Source organism: Polypterus senegalus, chromosome 4, assembly GCF_016835505.1.
Source record: "Polypterus senegalus isolate Bchr_013 chromosome 4, ASM1683550v1, whole genome shotgun sequence".
Classification (NCBI taxonomy): domain Eukaryota; kingdom Metazoa; phylum Chordata; class Cladistia; order Polypteriformes; family Polypteridae; genus Polypterus; species Polypterus senegalus.
In genome coordinates this window covers 60,563,141-60,587,147 of record NC_053157.1, presented here as the reverse complement: position 1 = coordinate 60,587,147, position 24,007 = coordinate 60,563,141, and the positions used below count along the sequence as shown (strand labels likewise).

General features: G+C 36.7%; 1 protein-coding gene across 3 annotated transcripts in view; it reads right to left on the bottom strand.

The window, feature by feature from the left end:
* The window catches only part of LOC120527383 (transient receptor potential cation channel subfamily M member 3-like), an 881,963-nt gene that overhangs the window by 431,695 nt on the left and 426,261 nt on the right, over nucleotides 1-24,007 (bottom strand). For 2 of the 3 annotated variants that reach the window (XM_039750734.1, XM_039750736.1), the window contains exon 1: nucleotides 21,121-21,406. The exons of the other annotated variant lie outside the window; for it this stretch is intronic. In XM_039750734.1, the coding sequence (XP_039606668.1) occupies nucleotides 21,121-21,210 (90 nt within the window). In that variant the 5' untranslated portion in view covers nucleotides 21,211-21,406. Of the gene's footprint in view, nucleotides 1-21,120; nucleotides 21,407-24,007 lie in introns of those variants that run through there. 3 annotated transcript variants of the gene reach the window in all.

Here is a 24,007-nt window from a genome sequence, read left to right as displayed (position 1 = left end):
AAAATTCCCATTTCTTTTGCTATTATACTTATTTATTTCACCCTGTTTTAACCATTTTTAACATCAACTGTACATTTTTGAAGATATAGACTTCAAGCTAAGTAGGTGAGTAGTTGGATGTACTTACAAATTCTAATTTATTTATAATGAGGTTAATTTACTTTTATTCCAATTAATTAATCATTTTCTTTGGTGAGTATGTACATTATGTTTCCAACAAAAATTGCCTAATTTCACATCAATCATCCTTTGCTTTTCAACACTTTGAACCTGTTTAGCAACAGTCATGTTATTTCCTAACATTGTGTTATTTTATTTTTCTTCAGTGCTTTGTCATAGCTACAATCAGAACACTAGATATCACAAGAATTGTCCGAGAAAAGCTTGTTCATCCTTTTCATCTGCATTGTCCAAAATAATATTAAGTCAAGATTTAAAGGTCCCCAAATTCCTATTCTCCATCATACAACGTGGTAATTTATTTTATGTGTCTTTATGGAAATCTGTGCTTAAGAAGTTTCCAACCATGTCCTTGTATTGTTGGTGAAGAACTTGTTTTAAAGTAACAGTGGTGATCCTGAACTTCTTAGTCAGCCTAGTTGGTATTCTCTGAATCTTCTCTAGTGCTTTATTTGTCTTTTTTGTAATATGGCCATCACAACTGAAAGCAATACTCCAGGTGAGGACACACTAACGCATTATATAACCACTCTTGATTTGTTCTTTCTATGAGTGCCTTGTGCAGTCATTTATTATACTTACAAAATACTTGTACCATCCAAATGATGTTATGTCATTTTTTAACATTTATTTTATAGTGAAAATTAATACATATTTTTTAAGAAGAAGCTTACTGTTTATACACGTGATATTTCTCTACTCCATTCTGTATGTCTGACAGTGGGTTCGAAGCGACACAGTAATTAGTGCTACTGCTTTACAGAACCAGTGTCCTGGATTTTGAATCATAAACCTCTTCGCTGTTTGTGTGGAATTTTCACCTTTTCCTCCAGGCAGTTTTGTTTTCCTCCCACATCTCTTAAGTAATGCATATTATGTTAATAGGTGACTTAAAATTGGCTCCATGTGAGCATGAATGAAGATTTGTGTTTGATTTTGCCCTGTTATTGTGCAGGATGCTGCCAACATTACATCTGGGACCATGCAACTCTAATTTAAATTTTTTAAGCAGACTGGAGAATGTCCTGTTACAAGTGTTTGATAGGAATTTTAACTACTTAATGGGCTGTTCTTCATTCGTACTGGCTGTTTTCTTCTGAGATTATTACTTCTGGTGGGCCTGCAGGTTTTATACAAATCTCAGCTGTCATTCAGAAACACAATGAGAAGCATTATCATGTAGGAGGTTTGCCTTTATAGAAACTTTGATTTCATGTTTTGATTTGCATGCATTTTCAGTGATTAAGTTGTATGTATTCATAGCTTTAAGGTTAGGTTAATTGTTCACTCTAAACCATCCAAGTGTGTGATGGAATGATCATGATCTGCAATGTACTCACACCTTCTCCATTTTGATCCAGTTCAGGGGCGTCATATGTAACGCTGTGCATAGAATTCACACTAAATACATGATGTATGAAATTTGCGTATGCACAAAAAAATCTAGATGCATAAATCTCTGTGTACGCCAACTTTTACGTTCTTCTGCTACATAAATCGTGGTCATCGTGAAATGTAAGGCACATGCACACAACTGCTGTCCCACCCCGACTCCTCCCAGAAGTATGCCTCATTATATATGCAAATCAATATAAATAGCCCAAGTTCAGCGTTCTGTGAAAAGACAATGGCAAAAGCATGGGAAAAAAGAAGAATTTCAGAGAATATCAAGTGGAGGCAAGGAAAATCTTACTATTTGTTGGTTTAAGCAGTGGTATAAACATCAAAAGAAAGCTGATTGAGTGACACAGAGTGGCGGAGAAACTCGAAAGTTTAAATTCAGAAAATCGCACAGTGCCCAAAATAAAAAGAAGTGGTCCAATATCAAAGTCACCATGAAAAGGTGTGTCGTAGTCCACCATTTCAGTGTCATATGGAAACATATTACGGTAGAGATAAAAGAAAAAAAAAAAACTGGGACATAGTGGAAAAAAAGGTATAAATTTCCAATTTAATCACATAGTTTATTTTGTCATTAAAGTAGAACGTCATAAAGGTCATCTTAAAATTGTTTAATTTACTAGTTTCTCAAATCCCATCATAACTAAAGTAGCATGTTAAATGGTTTGTATTCTATGTGTTCTTCTATGTACTCTATGTGTGTAAATCACTATGTGCTTTTTAAACAGTTCTCTGAACAATTTAAATACTAAGATGTACTTTATACTTGATATCATTTTCATGATGATAGGAATTAAAGCATGTATAAAACATGGGAGCACGATGGCGGAGTGGTAGCGGAGAGCTGGTGCCCCATCCAGAGATTGTTCCTGCCTCCCACAAGATGCTTGCTGTGCCGTGCGTGATCCTCGATAAAATAATTTATTGCAGCAGTACTGTCTCTTTCAAACATACTAACCCCCAATTCCTGTCCTTCCTTTTCTTTCTCCAAGTAACCAATCGCCAGACAATCAGATCTTTAATAAATGTCAAGCCATCTGTAAGCTTAGAACATCGTTTCTTTAAAACTTTTAAGGTACACTGAAATATCATCATGTTTATTTCTTCCATCCATCTATCCATCCAGGGTCACGCTAGTCCCATCAAGCATACAGCACAGAGTAGGAACAATCCCTGAACGGGGCCCCAGTTCATCGTTACCGCTGCCCACTATTTCCACATGTTTAATTATTAACAGTATACATTATTTAAATGAAGTTAAAAACTTATCTGTATAATGTAATACAGTATATACACTTTATTGCATTTCATCATAAAAATAATATCAAGAGCTCCAAGAAGATAGCGCCTGGAAATCTAAATCAACTTAGAAGTCATATCTCATCATCTGTAAATACTCTCTTCTATTGAATTAAATTGAATTCCTTTATTATTATTGTATGGTACAATGAGATTCAATATGCCAATCCTCCATAAATTTATTTTCCTATAAAATGGTAAAATAACAACAACAACAATAATAATAATAATATGATAAAAAACAATGAAAAATATACAGTATTAAAGCATAAGTGGCCCAGATTGTACAATATTACAACTGTAATGCAAGTTTATAGTGAAGCAATTGTACTTACTACAACTAGAATGCTCCACCTAGGATTTAGTCATCAGTGGAGGACTCCATGGATCTGTGCTTGAACCATGACTTTTTAAATTTTACGTTAATGATACTTTTTCCTCATATAGTGAGTAAATTTCTGAAATTCACAGATAACATTAATATTAATATTTTAATGGCAGTAGAAAAGAAGTGGACAATGTTCAAAAATGGGTAAACACTTCAAAAAACGCAGTGTATTGTTGAAAAATGTAAGTGATAGATACAAGTAGAATTTATGTGCTCTCATTGGCTAGGCAGTGTTCACAAACAGTTAAAAAAAGGCAAATAAAAGGTTATATTGTAAAATTAAAATATTTCAGTGTCCTCTGTAGCATATGAAACTGCTTAAAGTTGTTTTTTTTTTTAACGTTCCCTATTTGCACCGTTTGACAGAAATGCTGCATTGTTTGTTTTTTGAATGCAGGTTATTGTTAGCACTAAGTCAAGGATTTATTACTTATATTAAATACATTATACAAGTAGTTTCTGAGAATAACTGTCAACATAATTTTCGTTACAATAACTGTCAACATAATTTTCTTTACAAAGTTATGCTTTGTTTTCTGATTGTGTCAGTTGAGGCTTAATGAAAAAATGTAGTGGCCTGTAACAAGCACTCTTTTTCTAAGCTTCTCATTAATTATTGAACAAGATCCTTTTGTATTTTTCGGGATATTTGTGACACTAAGGGCAGTGTTTCTGAACTCAGACAAGAAGGAACACCTATCATTTCATCTCTGGAGATATAAATGTCATGAATTGTAATAACTTTCTAAAACAAATACTGTAGCATCACACACAGATATACAGTACCATTTACTGTTCACTTTTCATATTAAATCACAAGATTCTGCCACATATATTCATATTGTTCTGAAAGAAATTCCATTATCCTCTCATTTTAGACTTTAAAGTATTATTAGAATGTGACAGTCTATGAAAAATGTCAAGTGCTGCAGTTACATTAAGTACAAATTTGGAAAACTTTAATAGTTCAGTTACACTCAAAAACATCATCATTCCATACAAAAAATGCATTCAATATTTTTTCCTTAAGTACTTATTGTAATACAGGGTGATAGAAGGCTGAGGCCTCTCTAGGCAGCATTAGGTTCAAGGAAGGAACAACTCTGAATGGGATGGCAGTCAATCACAAGGCTCACACACACATATACATTCATACTAACACACAAAATCTAATCATACTAATCACAAAAAAATCATACTTCTGTGAGCTCCACCCAAAAGCGACCAGATAAGTATAGTGTACTTTAGAACAATGAAGGAGCAGCAGTAGCCACTCATATTAATTATATTAATTAATTAATTTATTTATTATTATTATTGATAATAATAATAACATTGGACTATAAAGATTTTGCTTCCAGAATATTTTTAGTTGTATCTTACAGATTTTGATGTGCTGATCACAAAAATCACATTTAAATTTTCAAATCACATACTGTTTTATTGTTATCATCTATTTTGTGATTTATTCTCATATTATAAGAATACATATACAGTACAACAATTACAACTGGAACATCTGTTGAGATCTAAAAGTTGTGGTAGGAACTTCTGGAAATGAAGCTCAGATATACCAATTTCAGCAAATGGGAAATGTTATTTTATAGAGTCTGATTAGATAACAGAAAATGGCCACTCTGTAAGCATTTGGTTCCAGGACATAAACATGTGGCACATAAAATACTTGTTGACCCAACAAAGAAATATTTGGATCCTCTTCATATGAAACTTGGACAGACAAAATATTTTGTACAAGTGATGAACAATGAAGATGAAGGATTCCAATATTTGAGGAAGGTGTTTCTACGAAGAAGTGATGCCGAGCTTCATGAAGACATTTTTGTTTATCCGCACAGCAGACATTTCATCAATGATAAGAAGTCTGAATATCTATTAGTAGTGCTGGTAGAAACTGCATGGAAGGCTTTCAACAATGCTTTTAAGAATTTTCTTGGCAACTACAGAGTATCAAACAATGTCCAGCTGGGGAGCAACATGCTTCAAGCATACAAAACATTGAAGTGCAACATGTTGCTAAAGATTCCGCTACAATTGCAATTCTTCACTGCTAATCTTGGTGTTGGCAGAAATGAATATGGTAAAATGTTTCACCAGGACATTGCAATGATGAAAAAGCTGTATCAGTTCATCAATGCTGTCTGACTATTATTGGACACTGAAATGAGAAGCCTCAGAAGCTGAGTACAAATGATAAACTAATGCAATGTATCAGCACCATTAAGTGGTTAAACACATTAAATACAGTAAAAGTTATTCTCATGTTTCATCTCTTTAAATTCCGACATGATACAGTGAAATCAAAATTATATTTGTATTCAGCTTGAAACTGTCGAAAATATATTTTGTTCAGTACTATAATAATAACAACAATATTAAAGACTATTCCTTACTTGCTCTTGATGCTGCTTGGATATACACCAGATACCTCAGAGTCTAAAATGGATAAGGAAAATTAAGAATATAGATATGACTAGACTATTCCTGTTATTTTTTATTAATATTGGTTCATTCTTCCATTGTGTCTGTTTTATCTTGATTGGGCTTTGTAAACAGATGGAACTTTTCTATATTAGCAATGGGAGCAAGGTATGACTACCACTAGATGGACACACACTCACTCACTTTGGGCTAAATTAGGAAATCCAATCAACCTTAAACCCTTGCTTTTAGGAAGAAACCTCAGGATCCCAAGGTAGACCATGTAAAAAAATGGAGAAAATATGCCATGTCTAAAAAAAATCCCTTTAGCCAGTAACATATCTGGAACCCTAGTGCAGTGAAGCACTCCAATCTGTGGTCCATTGAAAATCAGTGTTTTATTTCTGTATGCACAAGTGTTTGTCTAATAATTTGGAATAATTGTTAGATTTTTTTCCAGATCTACATAAGACAAAATATCTCATTTACTTTAGACCCATTTAATCCATTTGAGGGTCATTGGAGAATCTGAGCCTATACTAGTAGCATTGGGCACAAGGAAGATCTAGCCCAAAGACAACTCCACTCCGTATCTTCACAGTGAACAGGGCCATTGCAATGAAATTCATTGTGAGTTGTGCTGGCATGAATAAAGTATAAATGTTTTAAAATATTTAGTGTGGTGAAGATAAGAACTGAAAAAGTGATTTTGCGATGTAAAGTTTCATGCTTTACTGACCTGTGAGCATAGCTGCAGCTTGGGTTAAAAACATCAAATCCTGAGATTATTCATTCTGTTAAGCAAGCAATGTTGTGACCAATCAGCTCTGTTTGTCTAGTTGGTGTTAGTCAGTGGTATTTTATTGCAGTGTGCCAGGAGAAGCTGTCCAATACAGCAATTACACAATACCTGCTGATTTTTTTTTCTTTTAATGTTAATGCCAACTGATTTATGCACTGTTGGCAGAAATACATCTGAATTCAAACTTCCAGCCTGGCCAAAGACTCTATATCGTTTACAGTTACTCTATGTGTGAGGTTTCTCTTAGCATTTCATACCAAAGACCTGCAGGGCTATTTGACAGGTTACTCTAGCAGTGTATAATTTGAGCGTTACCATTTTGTTATGATACATGCAACATTCCACTAAAGAATCTGATTAACATTATGCATTAATTGATTGCAAAGTTACAAAAATATAACAAATTTAAATTAGTTCCCAAAATAAAATAGCAGAGACAGCAGATAGAGTGAAGCTGGCACAGAACACTTTATGATATGATGCTACAGAGATTCTAAAGCCTAAAGAACATGTAGCATGACAAACCTTAAAGGTGTTATTGTTGAAAGAAAGAAAGAAAGAAAGAAAGAAAGAAAGAAAGAAAGAAAGAAAGAAAGAAGGTGCTCCATCTTAAACTATCTGGTAAGTGTTCTTTTCTGCCATATCTAGTATAAGAAATACAAATCAGATATAATGCAGGCATTCCAATTTAGATGAGTGGCTGAGTTCTTTAAATCTTTACAGTTGTAGTGTGAAACATCAGGAATGCCAAGAAACTAATTAAAAAGAGCACAGATTTCGCTTTCACAACCTGGTGGTGGGGAGTAGGTGGCCTCCTAGAAAGAAAGAATGGTTCAGTGGCAGACGGACAGGTCCTGGAGACGCCAGTATGGCAGCAGAGAGACTGCAAGTGGGCAGTCTCCCCTGTATGTAATCTATGCACATTAGAAGGGCATTACGCAGGGGTGGAAACATACAGTTCTGCACCTTGTGCTTCCAGGTGCAGGTGGCTCCACAGTGAGCAGGGATACTCAGCCCTCTGACTAATCAGAGAGAGAATTGGAAAGAAAATGCCAGGGAAGGCAACATCCAACCTACTAGACTATGGAATACGTGGCACTGTGCTGAATATCTCATAACGCAAGTAGCTCACCTAGAGACTGAAACCTTTAAGGCAAACAAGAAGGTGGAGGGTCACCAGGTAACACTAATTTCTAGCTTGGGGTCCATGGAACAACTATGGCAGTGACTTCAAGATCCCAAGATGGGATTTAATGCTACTTTATAGCCATAAGTCCTGTGAGTATAGAGGTATGAAGAGATTGGGGTGAACACTGAAATGTCAAAAGAAAAAAGAGGCCAGCCTCTGAAAGGCATGGAGAGAGAGAGAGAGAGAGAGAGAAAAGGTGAAAGGTGAAGAAGCGGAGTGGGCTGCTTTTCTACTAGGGTGGCAAGTTGGGTGAATGACTCTAGATGATAGATACAGGTTCAAACCAAGATATGGCCCTCTCTTAAGTGTGTTTGCTTTTAGTTTATGCATGCTTCCCTGGTAGATTTGTGAAGCACGGTACAAAATACAACAATAGAGGACACACTTTTACTGCAATAACAGCTTTTTAGATTTTCTAAACTTGTGGAAAACCTTGAGAAGATGCAAATATTACACACAAAATTAGGTTCAGTCTGCAAAGAAACACAAAATGGAATGTGTGCCATGTCAGGACAAACAAATGACAAATCTGCCGTCCAAAGCACAATTTACAGTTAAAATGAAAACCTCAATCTACATGCAAATTGTCACTGGTGTAATCCTGTATTCAGCAGAATAATTATAAAGAAAGACAAGAGATGGCTATGGAGATGCATTTTTAAATTATTGCAGACATTTTGTCAGAGGTGCACATTGCAAGTATAAAACCCATATATTTGATTCAAGTGACTGAGGTTGGGAAGATCAACCTTCTAAGATGGCCTGGGGTCACCTTTTATCCCCTCTAAAATTCCACCCATTAGATCTTTAAGGATAAGGCTATTTATTTTCAGATGACACAACAAAATGGTAAATATGAGCAAAGCCAACCTTCAAATGCATCTTTGCCCAGCCACACATACAGATTCACACCCTGTCAAGGTCCCACGTAGAAGCTCCTCACCAAACTTCCCAAACAGTGATCTTTCATAGACTATGATGCTAATCCACCTTTTTACCCAATTTAGGTGGTATGGCTGGGAGTCTTCTTATAAGGCACAGGCATAGGAGTCTATTTAAGTCAAATCAGGATGCCCATAGAGAGTTGTGGGGGTTTACCTAAGAATTTGACTCAGTGCCCAGTTGGCACCACTACATAACTCTGGTCACATGAGATCTAGTGTTTCTTACTTTCTTCTTTTGTTGTATATTACAAGCATAACAAACAATTAATCATCATTTCATACAGTTTCATTAGCAACATGCACAAAGCACTATACAGGGATAACAATACTTTAATAGAATATCAAATATAAAGACAGAAGAGCCCAATAAAATGACTAAAATAAAAAAAAGAAAGCATTAGAAATTAACTGCTGTAAGACAGAAGAAGGACCTTGGAAGTACACCTGCATTTTTTAAAACACAAAGTATCAAAAGGAGTATTGAAAAAACAAAAATCATTACATCATATAGCTACAAAACTGGGAACGAAGCAGAAGCAAATGTCAAGTAACAATAATGAACAAAAGGAAACATGCAGATCAAGGGCAGCTACAGTATAAGATTACAAAACCATACAGATATTAACAGAACAGCTTATATAAATAAAATGTAGGCAGAGCTGTCACTTCTAGAAGACCAATACTGTACAAATGAGGTAATGACAGTACAATCACTCTGAAAATTCAAAAATCAAATCAAAATAAAACCACAGAGAACAGGTGGGTCTTCAGTCTGGATTTGAATATCAAGACAGATGGAGCCTCACGAATAGCCCTAGGAAGAGAATTCCACACAGTAGGCACCACTGGTAGCCTGGATACAGAGAATGTATTTCTGTTGTAATAAATATATATTATGCAGCACTGTATGAATAAAAGTGCAGCACTAGCTTTTTTTTATTATTATTATAATTCAAGAGATTTATAGGAATTTCTTGTTTGCCTTTCTAACTCTCAGCCTCTGGCTTCCTGCAGTATTCTTCCTTCTCATTACAGACTTTTCTGTTCGTATGACAACCAACTGTTCTATTATATATATCAAACTGCAAACCAGTGGTTCTCAACCTGTGATTGGTGAGACACCAGTGGTATAAGGTGACTCGCTGGGGGATTCACTGTTCTCAGTTGCAGTTACACATCAAGATGTGCTTCTAGGGCTTGAATTTTGGCACTTACTATTTAAAAATCCGACATAGTTTAACGTAATGAAGAGTAATAATCCTGCTGTGCATTTCAAGGCAATAAAAAGTTTTAATCATTGCCTTTTTTATGCATTTCTAGAATCAGAAATAAAAAACATATAAGATTTATGCGTGCTTTGAGAGTGCAATGTTGTGACCAATCGGCTCTCAACTGAGAGAGTTTGGTGAATGGCTTCCCATTTATCCTGCGGTTGTTATCAACATGGCTGTAGTCATATATTTAACCATTTAATTTTTGACCTGTGTATGCAGTTCAGGGTCACTTGGGATCTGACGTCTTGGACGTGGCACCAACATCGCACACATCAACGATGCATCATTCCAAAAAGTTAGTGTGTCAAAATATTTACATTAGCCTGACATTCATTAATGTTTTGAAACACAAGGCAAATCTCTCCAATTGTATGGTACACAATGTTTTAATGGAAGAGCATAATCTCAGGGGTGCACAATTAAAGGGGCTACTTAATTCCTGAAAATGAATCAGCAAAATCTAAATTTATATCGTTCATGGTTTGTTTTTTTTAAACCCAAAGTAATGTTTATTAGTTTACTAGTTTAACAACAAAGCCCATTTGACACACATTTAAATGATGTACAGTATAAGGGTGCCGTCTCCAGTTTTGACTTATTTCTGCATTTACAGGTCAGTCATTTGAAGACAGTGACAAATTCTGCATTAATGCACAGGCATGGGCAATACCAAAGGCTGATCAGTTACATCAGGTAGCTTGAAAACAACATAACAAAGGCTGTTTAATGGGACTTTTAAAATAATAAAAACTTTATTAAATGTCAAATCTGATATTACAAAGATAGCCTCAAAGTTGTGAGGGGTCCTTTCATCCAAGTGGCTGGCCCAACGCTAACTAAGCTGTGGAATGGCCAATGGGGGCAGCTTGATGGCCGAAAAATCCAAATGCAAATCGTATTATGTAATATATCTACTGTTGAATTCTGCTCTGTACTTGTAATATTTCTATTGCACTATTATATTGTATTGAGAATAACTTGTGTATTGTATTGATCCCCTTTTTTTGATACCCACTGTATGCTCAACCTACCTGGAAAGGGGTCTCTCTTTGAACTACCTTTCCCAAGGTTTCTTCCATTTTTTCCCTACAAGGTTTTTTTTGGGGAGTTTTTCTTTGTCTTCTTAAAGAGTCAAAGCTGGGGGGCTGTCAACAGGCATGGCCTGTTAAAGCCCATTGCAGCTCTCCTTGTAATTAATTGTATTGAATTATATGTATGTTTATCGTAAATCAAAAATATGAAAATTTAAGGTGTTCTAATTTTTCATTCTATATCAAACCAAACTTTCATAAAAAAATTAGGTGTGCATGAGAAAAACTAAAAGACACACAGAAACTATTCATAATACCTGGCTAAAGTCTCTAAATTCAATATTTGTGGGTGTATAAAGAAAAATAACCTTTTAGTTTTATCTAATAAGAGTTCGGTCATCAAAATTTTTATGACCGAATAAAATGGTGGTAGTTCAAAAGATTTAAATTCCTGTGGGTGGTACATCAAACAAAAAGTTGAGAGCCCCTGTTGTTAATGATTTTCTAAGGTTTAGTTCTGGCCATCCAACATTTCAATATACTGTATATATTTACTACTAGGCTACCAATTTAGGGTTTTTTTTGTGGGCAAATTACCACAGTGTACAGTAGCACCTATGGTAAAATAATAATTTTAATTATATTTTATTGAACCATTGATTTAAATTAGACTGATATACCCCATGGAGGCTAGGCTGATTAGTATTGATGAAGACTCAGACAGCATTTCAACGATATATAAAAATATTTTGAAGAATCTAAACTTCAATGATCCTTGGGAATAGTGGGAATGGGACATTTCAATTAACATCTTAAAAAATGGAGTGGAACTCAGCCATACATAGAATTCAGTCTTTATCTAAATGCACCAGGAGTTCCATAATTCAACTAAAAGTTCTTCATCGATCACACTTAGCTCATTTAAAATTGACTAAAATGTAACTAGGACAAGATCCATCCTGTCAGCGTTGTCATCTAGCTCCGGCATCACTAAGCTGCATGCTTTGGGAATGCACTAAACTAACATAATTTTGGATAAAAATCTTTACATGCTTCTCTGACAGCCTTGGTGTCATAATCACTCCTAATCCATTAATGCTGATTATTTGGTATGCTCCCGGATGGGATAAAAATGCATAGGAATAAATCAGTTGTAATAGTCTATGCCACTCTGCTAATACAAAGACGTATCTTCCTAAACTGGAGGAATCCCAAAACACCTTCTATAACTCTTAGGTAAGTGACATTTGGTATTTTATATCTCAAATTACAAAAAAATGTAATTCTTCTAAGAGGATATGTCCAAAACATTTTAAAAATATGGCAAAAATGTATTAAAATAACTTTAGAATAAGCATGTCGGACGCATGATTAACCCTCTTTTGCAATTAATTGTTCTATTACATTAGAAAGTTAGATGGGGTATTTCTTTTCATGTCTTTCTTCTTCTGAGAATGGCATGCTCAGAAATCTTTATTTTATGTAGCATCTTTCAAATTTTCCACAATCTCAAAGCAAAATGCAATGCAGCATCTAAAGCAGGATGCAATATAAGAAAATTCATGCTATGTCCAATACTACACTTCCCAAAATGAACACTTTAGTGCATCCATCAGTTGGTCACACTTATTGGCTGCCCCACATCATCCTCTGACAAGTCCCTAGAGAATTTTATGAGGAATGAGGTGACAGGAAAGCATGGATCTTCTGGATATACACTCTTTGATCGATAAAACTCTGTCATAAGCAATTCAATAAATGGTGTGGCAAGATTGTGGTGGCTGAAAAAATAAAAAATCCATAACTCAACTCATTTATTAGGCTAAACAAAATGAAAAAAATAATAAAGGATACTGACTCCAACTGAAATACCCATTAAACATGTGACTGATGTATTAATATAGCAATATGTAATGTGCTTGAAATCAAAGATAAAAGACTAACAAAAACACCTACTTTATATGTATAATTTATATAACTGATCTGCATAGATTTGTTAACATATCATCCATGTTCTAACCTCCCTATTCTGTTTTTGGTAGTGGGAAGCCTCAGCCTATCTCTGCAGCATCAGGCATGAACCTGGGTAAGTCTCATGTCCATCAAATATACATCATCACTCATTCATACAGGGTCTTTAAGATGGAGGTCTCAAATACAGTTCCTAGAGCAGGATATCAAACTCAGATCCTGGAGGGCTGCAGTAACGGCTGGTTTTCACTCCAATAACTTTCTTAATTAGTAACCAGTTACTATTGCTAATGGAATTTACTGCATTGCCTTGATCTCAATTAATTTGTGTTTCAATGGTTTAATTTTTCTTTAACTAGTAGCCAAACAATAATGAGATGCAAAGCAAGCCAACAGATGAGTTGATTAATTTGATCAATTTTGTGCCTGCGTATCTATCATGTACTATCTGTCTCAATAAAATATTTGAAAAGGAAAAAAAGTGAAGGTCTGAGAAATGTTGATCTAAAATCAACAGCTTTTGAAATATCCAGTGTGGCAGACTGCAAGCTCATATAGACCATGAAATTAAACAGGTTTTATTAAATGCTAAACAGGAAATTTGTTGGAGAAAAAGAGGAGACTCTCCAGGAAGTGAGTGTTAAAACCCTAAGTTAGCTTGTCTTCTTTTGGATTGTTTTTCATTTCATTATTGTTTGGCTGCTGGTTCAGTAAAGAAGTAACGAAAATCTGCAATCACTGCAGTCTTCCAGGATCTGAGTTTGACAACCCTGTCCTAGAGGGTCACTGTGACTGCAGGTTTTCATTCTACCTACTTTCTTAATTAGTAGATAATCACTGCTGCAAATGGGACATACTTTATGGAACACCAACTTGCTTAAGATTCCGCAGCCTAAACTGTTTAATTTTTCCTTAACCAACAGCCAGTTCACAGTAAGCACTGAGCCTTTTCAGTGTTTCATCCTAGTGCAATGGAGATTATAATGGCTTGGGGTTTTCAACAGTGTTGTGCAAGTTCATACCTCACAAGAACTAGCTCAAATTTCAGTTCACACAGAGTAAAATAATTGAATTCATGTTCATAGTTCACTATTTCAATTTTAAAGTAGTTTATGTATGTTGTAGTTTTTAAGGAGTGAGAATAAATGATCTATAAGCGTACTTTTTCAATAGAACCAGCAGCCCATCACTGCCATTTAGCATAGGCTTAACTGTTGTGGATACTGGTACAAAGTTATGTATTGTACAAGTGGAAGTAAAAGAATACAGTACATAGTTATGTAAAGTCATTTTTTTAGTTTTACACTTTGGGCCTATGTACAGTATGCCTATGTGCATCAGTTCAAATAGGCTACTAACTACTCATATACGTAAAATGCATAATGCCCTTCAAACAACCAATTACATGTAGGCCTATTCTGCCTTGCGATGAAATGAATTATACTCTAGCAATTCAGACACATGAAATGGGAATGAGAATATTGAAAATAAAAGTTTGCTCCATATATGTAAATGATATGTAGACAGAAGGCACAAAAGAGGACCAATGTGGAATTGTTTTATTTTGTTTTATTTGTCTGTTGTGTCAATACTGCTCCTCTCAAAAATGATTTTATTCTAGAAACATCATAAAACCTTAAGCAACACTTTAAATGTAATAGGTGGTCATACGCTCAATTTCCAACCATGTGGCACAAATAATGATTGTGGAACCAGCGTGTAGGTGAACTAACCTAATGCTGCCGGTCAAAATTTGCATCACATATTGCATGTCCAATGGAGGAAAATATAAAGTGGCCTCATGAAGTACAACGTTTTCCTAAAAGCAAAAGTGGAACTTCACCAGAGTGCAGCTTAAGCACATGCAGGCAGACACAGACAGTGCCTATTTAATTTTATGTTATTTTTTCTGAATACAAATAAATGGCAAAAAATTTGTACTAAATAAATATTCATAAAAATACAGTATTTGTGCTCATCCGAATACATTACAAGGTAAGGCAAAACATTTAATCTGGACCTAAACCAGATTCAGAATGTCACATAAAACTGAACTAGCTCACGTTTAAGTTCTTCACTTGCAAATATATTACGTTAAGTTCTTCTTCTTGGAAAAATAAGCTTGTTCAATGAACGCACTCTTTTGAACTAGTTCATGCACAACACTGGTTTTCAGCACAATTATAATTAGAAGCCAATAGTTACTGTTAATGATATTTATGTTATTTATTTATGTGGCCTGATCGTGTGACATGTGTTCTATTAGCAACAATAATAGGCTTAATAGTGCAAAAGAGCAAAACAAAAGAAAACCTCAAAACAAACAAAATTGTTCAAGGAGCATATCTTCAAGTTACCTCAAGTTATGCTTAACACTGGTTCCCCATGAAGAAAAGTCCTTTAGAGGCACACTGCTCACTGTTTTAAAGATGGCTGACATGTCCATGTGACCACACTCCTGTGACATCAGACACACATAAACACAAAGCATATGATCCCTAAAGACATGAGAGTAAGAGAAACAGATATTTCGTTTTGAGAAGTTTGTAATTTTTTATCGTCATCTTTGTGATGTTTCCATAATGCCATTTTGTATTCATGATTTAGACTGTGAGCAAAATTTTTTGGGTATTTGTAAATGGCTGTGGCCTTATTCTCTGCATGCTATGCCCGTTATTGGTCATCTGACACAGATGTATTATGTCATCACTCTCCACCTGTAAAAGACAACAGCCTGCTACCCTCTGTGTCCAAGTATCTGGAATTTCTAAAACAACCATTACAGTTTAGCCAGGGCTTTGTGACTGTTTTGTTCATTTTTTATGTTAACATTATTGATTATTTAGCTTCTTTATGTCCATGCATCTTTATCCATGTGCCAGGCATTTTGTGGCCAGCCACCTGCCCCATCACTGTCAAGAGACTGCTCTTAGCCCCATGAAGGCTGAGGAAAACACACAGTTCCTTGCAGTTCATAGAATGCACTGACATTGGCAAGTTTCTCCCGTCTATACTTTTTGTGAATTTTTGACCATATACTCTGTTCTTGACTTGCCTTCTGGATTTGTATTTTTGAGTTTTCTGTGCCTTGGTCTGACTTTGTCTTTCCAAACTCCTGTTTGCACCTTTAGTGCGCTTCAGAGCTTTACTGTTTCCAAGCATTTTTTGCTGATAATAAATCATTTTATTTTTAAAGATTTTACATTTGCCCTGTTTGTTTCTAGCTGGGGTTTGATGATCAGTGTGAATTTTGAATAATGTGTGGATCTTTTATGCTAAGAAAAATTTCATGACAGAAGCTTCTTTTTGATCTAATTATTTTAAAATCCTTTTAGGGAGTCAGGAATTTTTAAGTATTTTTTTTTTTTTAGTTTTGACTTGGTTTCTGATTTTATGTATTGGGCTTTTTCAATCAATAGTGTGTGCCCTGTTGACGTTCACCCCATGTTCTCTTTCTCACATCTTCTTGTACTCTCTCTGTCACATTATTTATGGTTAAAGAACAGTAGGTATGTCATTGACAGAATACCAAAATTAAAAAACAGAATTACTTAATCCTTGCCTTGCAAGGAAAGTGCCCGGGCTTGGAATCATATCCAGGATTTTAAATCTGTAAAGCAGCAGTGCTAACCACTCTTCCATTATGTTGGCTTTTACTTAATATTATTATAATCCTGTAGTACTTATTATGCATCCATCCATTATACCATCTTGCTTTGATCAATATACAGAGAGTTGACAAGGAACCAGAATCTGTCCTGCTGACATGAGGCTCCAGCCAGATGTGGTCAGTCCATGGCACACACCACACATCTTACACTGTCATCCTCGAGGCCAATTTGGAATCAACAATGAAGGTGACAGCATGTGTGTTTTGACAATAAAAGAAACCTGCAGTCCCCAGTCACAAAAATAAGAAGGAACCATACAAACTCCACAGAGAAGGTGCCCCCTTGAGGGAATCAGACCAGAACTCTGCGCTACCACACTATGAATTCATTAGGGGAACCTTAAGCAAGCTTTTCCATTGTTTTGACTACCTAATGTATTAATACACTGCACAGTGTTGCTGTATGAATAGCAATTGTCACACATTTTATTATATATGAAACACTATAGAATCAACTTGTGCAAAGGTAAAAATGATCATTTACAAAAAATATCAGGTATTAATTGAAAGTGGTAGCATGTCAAGCATAATATTCTACCAACTACTACAAAACAGAACAATAAAGTGTATCTAATCTAACAGGGGTCAGAAGACCAGTTTAAGAGCTAAAGGCATAAACTACTTCAACATGATTTTACAAACCTAATAAATCAAACGTTTACCAATGAAACATAACCCAGTTGTCTAAATGATTAGCAAGTATTCAGAAAAGCCACTAAGCCGACTCTGTTTCGCACACCAATCTTAAATCAAGGTGTTACTGAAGGATGCCTCATGGACACTGCAATTCAATCTTCAGTACATGATTAAGAAACTCTCTGAATGTCTTTATTGTCTTCTTTGATAAGTTAATAACACTTGAAAGGTCTAACATTCTACCATTCAGCATGTAGAATGTAAAATGGCCTAAAAGGTGGTTTGAAAGCCATTTGATATCAAATTAAATCAAACTTTTTAAAAACAAAATGTGGGGAAGTTGGGTTATTTCACCTTGTTAATTTTAAGGTCTGGCTCTCTGTTCTGCACAATCAAAAATTGTTTCAGTCAGTAGAGCCATTCAAGGTCTATCTTTAGGCATAAAGGAAAGCTAAAAGAAAAACTGGAATTGATGTCTTTGGGGTATAGGTATTTAGGGTTATTTAGGGGCCTAAAAATAAATGATTTACGTGAAAAGCTTAGGAAGAAACTAAACAGAAAAAATATAACAGCAGGGTTCTGAAGCTGAACAGCAAGCATTGATTAAAGAGATCAGTTTAACCCCCTGGCTAACTGGATTAATGCCTCATTACATGTAGCCAATTTGCAGAGATGCTTTTGGGGGCCACTTTGAAAAAGCATGAGAATTGACTGCAGGGGTTGGTGAATTGTACGGCATATTCTTTTAGGCTGGTGATGAGATGAGGTTTGGGGGGCAGGTAAGCAGGGATTAATGGAGAGTGGTGCCCATAAAAACCAATGAAAATCTTTGACTGGTAACTTTACACTCATTCAGCAATGGACAGTGTACTTCATTTAATAAACCATATAACACACACAAATAAAACAAAACAAAATACAGTAGTCTTAGCACCACAAGCTAAAGAATAATCTAGCATGGGTAGTAGGTGCCCACAAAATAAAGACGAGGGGAGTTGTTACTCATACTCAATAAGTAGTTTAACATTTAATGCATATGCTGTATTTTGTTTTTCTGGAGATACACTTTAGTGATGTTCAAAATGTCATATTTTTCTAGTCCCTGAGATTCTCTAATAGGTAAGGGTTTAAATAAATAAATAAACAACATCTAGCAATTTGATGAATCGATTTTTATAAGGGGCTCTATGCATTGTACAAAATGCTGAAATTACATCTTGTTTAATATTTATTTTGGATCAATAAACATATTACAATTGTGGAAAACACAATTTCAATTCTTAATTTGTTTACTGTCTGTGTAGATTTCGGACATTCTCCTCATGGCTGAGTAATCTCACACCCCAGAAATATGCATTTTGCAGATTCGAAACTCAGATTGTTCCCACTATGAGTGAATATGCAGAAAAGTGAACTGGTATCTGGTGCAGAACCTGTTCCAGCTTTTGACCCAATTCTGCTTCTGAAACCTCATGGCTTTATAAAATGAATTGTTTGTAGCAAAGTGAAAAAAGGGGTAAGTGCTGCATTTTCATAGTTAAAAATACTAAAGTTCATTTCCTTGATAATTCACTGTCAGTGTGAATATTGCATGTTCTTCCCTTTTCTCCAGGTACTGTGTCTGTCAAATGACAGTGAATATTAGATTAGTTGGTGACTCAGTTTTGTCCCAATCTGAGTAACTGTTTCTTGTGATGGACTTTCACCCTGTTCAGGTTGGGTTGCTGTCCTCCTCTGATATTCTGGAATTGGCTCCTGCACCCCACCATGCTAAAAATTGTGATTAATTGGATTCATAAAGTGGATTAGATATGTAGGTTTGTCACATCTTAAAAATGTGCAGGTTAGGTCACTTTACCACTTTAAATCAGCCCGGTATGAGGAAATATCGGTGTGTTCGTGAATTAGTCTTTTGATAAAATGAGGTCGAATCAGGAATTGTTGAGACTCATTCATTGAAAAGTAGACTAAGACAGACCAGTAATTCGAAAAAAAATTCTCTGGGAAATTTGATATATTCCAGAGATGTGCAAGGCAGGTTAAGTAACATTTTGATTTTGGGTCTATATTAATGAGTTATGTCTACAGTATGTACTGTATGTCCAGTAATGTCATAGTGTCCCATGAAGGATTCATCCCTTCATTATGCACAATACTAATGGTAGGGCTCCAACTCCCAACACTAATAAATTGCATAAAGCAGGTTCAGAAAACAAATGAACATATGAAATTTTTTTTTTGCCAAATTATCCTCACTGCAAACAGCAAATAGAACAAAGCATTAATCAGGCGTTGAACTTTGTGAAACAAATGAATTGATTCTGTTGATTTCTCAATGTGATGGCAAAAGATATGTTTATTTTTTGTTTCATTTTATTGTTTTATCTCCACCTTGTTATTCTGTTTGGCCTCTAAAGCTTATCCTGTCTTGGTTTAAGGTTATTTCTTCCACAGCTTGGGGGAAGTGCAGGAGAAAACATACTTAACATAATCACGTTAGTGCAATGGTGGAAAAATTACTTGCTTGGGGAGAAAAAAAAATCTGATTTCTGTTATAGAACAACCCAGCGGAAAGCCTTTAGATATATGCATTAAGATGTTGCTAGGAATAGAGGCCTCACATGTAAAGCATTAGCTTTAACATGGCCAGCATATTTCTTTAAGAATTCACTGTACAAATGAATACATACACACACATACAAAAGCTGCTTGGCACCTCAGTGTTGATTTGTTATTTGAAGAGCAGTGTCACCTTATTGCCACAATAATTATCATTCATTGGGTGTCCTCTCTTAATACATTTTTATCATATGCATCATTGTCTTATTTTTTGACAGCAAGAGCAAAATAATAATAATAATAATAATAATGAATCAATTACACACATTTTCTCAATTCACAATCCAGATGTTGCTGCATAAATAGCTACTAGATGGGCAACTTTGTGCTTCTTTACAATTTGAAACCCAGGCTACGAGCATAAGGGGTTAAGCTGAAACTGCAACATCTCCTGTGTAATCCAACAAGAACATTCAGCGGCACATCTTCAGCAGCATGGGCTTCCCCAAGGTTCCTGCACTCGTAAATTTATTATCTGCCAGGCATTACACAGAATAATCCCTTTTTCTGGTTAGCATATAATATAAGAAATCCCTTCTCTCTGCTGTGACCGTTTCAGGCAGTGGGACGCTGCACTGTAGGGTCATGAAATCCAAAACCAGTTTGTTTAAGAATCTTCTCTTAAAGCCTCCAGGGACAAGGCAGTCTATTTATTTAGCTTTGTTAAACGCATTCTGACAACTCCTTGATAGTGAACGGGAATCATCAGCATTCTCTCTAATGAAATTCTTTTGCACTTCTCTTTATTTCTTACAAAGCTTTCTCTAGGTCTCTCCCAGCATTCAAATTGTTAAACTGAAAAGCACACACATAAACTGCAATCCAAGTGTCTTTAAGACAAGTTGCACACAACGATGTACAAGCTAATTAACCCCATTTTGGCAGCAAGACCAGTAGCACGGCATGCTGAGGAAAATACCGGTAACACAGCTAACACGGGGGACCCCTTCATATGTGCCAAAGAGCAGCTAGCCTATCAGCTCCAACCAAAGCAAGCAGTACGGCAAAACCCACAAGGCGGGCACAGGTTAGCCAAGCAACAGCAGCCAAGTCACTTCTCCTGTATGGAAGTGAATAGTCCTTTCCCAGCCTGCCAGGACACTTCTGAGCAGCCAAACCACTGGGACTGACCCAAGTCACAAATGGGACTCCAAGATCCCTCCAGACACTGAAGTTTCTTGTCCTTCCCAAATTAGAATGAAAGCTCGCCAGACAGACCCCGTGCCAGAACTGACAATCCAATCCACAGTAACTGAAAGCAAACACTTTGGCTATACCTTAAGGAGTCGGACCGATGGGAGAAAAGCCGCATGGCACAGCTTCCGAATGGTCCAGTTCAAAGGCCGGGGTGCATCCGGCTGATTCATGACCCCCCTTCTGTTTCTGTGTGTTGTTGTTGTTGTTGCTTAGTTTTTTTAAATCCCACTTCCGTCAAAAACAAATAAGTGTGCATGTGTGAACCCAGTTTGTGAAAAGAGTTGCTTCGGTCTGTTCCCTCAGTTTCCCATCATGATGGTAGCCAGGAGCCGATCCTCTCTTCAGGTACGAGAAGTACAAGTGGTGTCTTACCCCCCCTCCCAACCCCCCACAAGTTCAATATATGACCTCCGACATCTGATGATCACCCTCCAGAAGGCTGCCTCCCCTCTTGTAGAGCAGCAGTGCTCATGCATATCAAACAAGCAGGCTGACTAGTAGCAAGGAGCCGCCTGCTGCTGTTGCTGCTGCACAGGGGAGGGCTGTACTGTCTTCAAGACAAAAAGGACAGCCTCTTTCTCTCTCTCTCTCTCTCTCTCTCTCTCTCTCTTTCTGTCTCCCTCCCTCTCCCACCCCCTCCTTCTTCTTTCACTGCAGGGTTTACCAACAGCCAGAATTACCGAGGGAGTCTTTTCACATACAATCTTCAGCTAGTCAGACTCAGGTGAAGGCACTCTGCTTATTTTTAGTCAGCAATCAGAATCAGATGGAGTTTCTCAGTTCATTTTTATTTTTAATTTACTTGAACGTCCTCACACCTTCTACAGCCAACACACTCTACAAATCCCCCCATCCTGCCTCTACATCTCGTGCAGCAATTTCATGAAAACACTACCAACAAAGTCAGGATTGAATGAAATGAACAGTTCTTATTCTTCAAAACTCCCTGCAAGACACACGTTCAGAAAACTGTGATCTGTCCCTGTGTGGCAATGAAGAACATTAAGAACCATGACAAATGGATTTTACATGGAGTGGAAGGTCCACACCTCAGTCCTGTTAATATTTCTATTGTTTCAAAAATCATAGGTCTCACATAAAGCTAAACTGTGATTCTGGGTTTATTAAGGGTGGCATTCTGAAAAACCAGATTCATTTTGGTATTTTACATTTAGTTAACAAGCTCATTCATATTTAAATATTGCCTATCATCCAGGAATGACTGTTCTTGTTGTAGGTGGAGCTCTTTGACTCTGGGGTTGTCTATCATGCTTTCATCCTTGATCTGACTGAACAGGCCTTTGAGGCAGTAATTGTTCCTTATTTCCTTTACAATATAATAAAACACTACTGTGTGTTTGTGTGTGTGTTTGTATGTGTGTGTGTGTGTGTGTGTGTGTGTGTATATGTGTCTGGGCCCTCTGAGCAATCTAATTTAACATATTGGCTTAAATTGCTCAGTAGTAGTGATGATAGTGTGATACTTTAGAAGTGCAAGGTTCATTTCCTATTGTGACAACATTTTTTAATTTTTCCAAAAAGGGACATAAAATTAAACATTTCAGTGACAACAAAGAGAATACCTTACTGAATGATATTGGGTTGCTATATTTTAACAAGGAACAACTCAAGTTGCCATCAAACAAGTAGCCTATTCACAAGTTTTCACAGTGTGTAATGGGGGCCTGTCTACCATTAGTGACAGTCAAAAAGCAGAGAGAAGGTGAGCAAGGTGCCTCAAAATGACAGAGTCTGACAAAAAGCCTTTACAGAAAAGTGATTGAGAGAGATATGGAGATAAGGATCAGGGTCAGATGTTAGAAAAGGTGGGCATATACCTCTTTCAACCGGCCGGCTATACTTTATGTGGCTCTATCAAGAAGCAAGAGAAGAAAAACTTGAAGGTGATGATAGCTGGTAAGGAGAGTGACAGTGATACAAATAGTGTATAGAGGCATCCAATAGAGGTACAAGTAGAACAGAAATAGGGTAGGGGATATGGTAACAGTAGATTCTGGTGTCATTTATGTTAGTTATATGTTGATTAGTCTAATAAGGAAGTAGTCATACATAGTGTATTATCAAATAAATTTATTGACAGGTAAGTGTAGCTAGGGTTGGGAGCAAGATCCTGCCCCAAGTGGAGGAGTTCAAGTATCTCAGGGTCTTGTTCACGAGTAAGGGAAGAATGGAGCGTGAGATTGACAGGCAGATTGGTGCGGTGTCCGCAGTAATGCGGGCTCTGCATCGGTCTGTCGTGGTGAAAAAGGAGCTAAGCCGTAAGACAAAGCTCTCAATTTACCAGTCAATCTATGTTCCTACCTCACCTATGGTCATGAGCTATGGGTAGTGACCGAAAGAACGAGATCGTGAATACAAGCGGCTGAAATGAGTTTACTCTGCAGGGAGTCTGGGCTTTTCCTTAAAGATAGGGTGAGAAGCTCAGTCATCCGGGAGGGGCTCAGAGTAGAGCCGCTGCTCCTCCACATGGAGAGAAGTCAGATGAGGTGGCTCGGGCATCTGATCAGGATGCCACCTGGACACCTCCCTGGTGAAGTGTTCCGGGCACGTCCAACCGGAAGGAAGCCCCAGGGAAGACCCAGGACACGCTGGAGGGACTATGTCTCCCGGCTGGCCTGGGAACGCCTCGGGATTCCCCCAGAAGAACTAGAAGAAGTGGCCAGGGAGAGGACATCTGGGCATCTCTGCTCAAGCTGCTGCCCCCTCGACCCGACCTCAGATAAGCGGAAGAGGATGGATGGATGGATGGAAGTGTAGCTAGTATTCAATAAAATGTTTGTATGTACAGCAGTCTTCAGTGAGTACAGGTGCCAACTACTTGCACATGTTTACAGTTATAGTGTATAATATAACACAACACTTCATTCTTAAACCTGCTCAGGGTCACAGTAGGCCAAATTCTATCCCAGCAGCACAAGGCAAGGCACCAAACACACCCAAAATCAC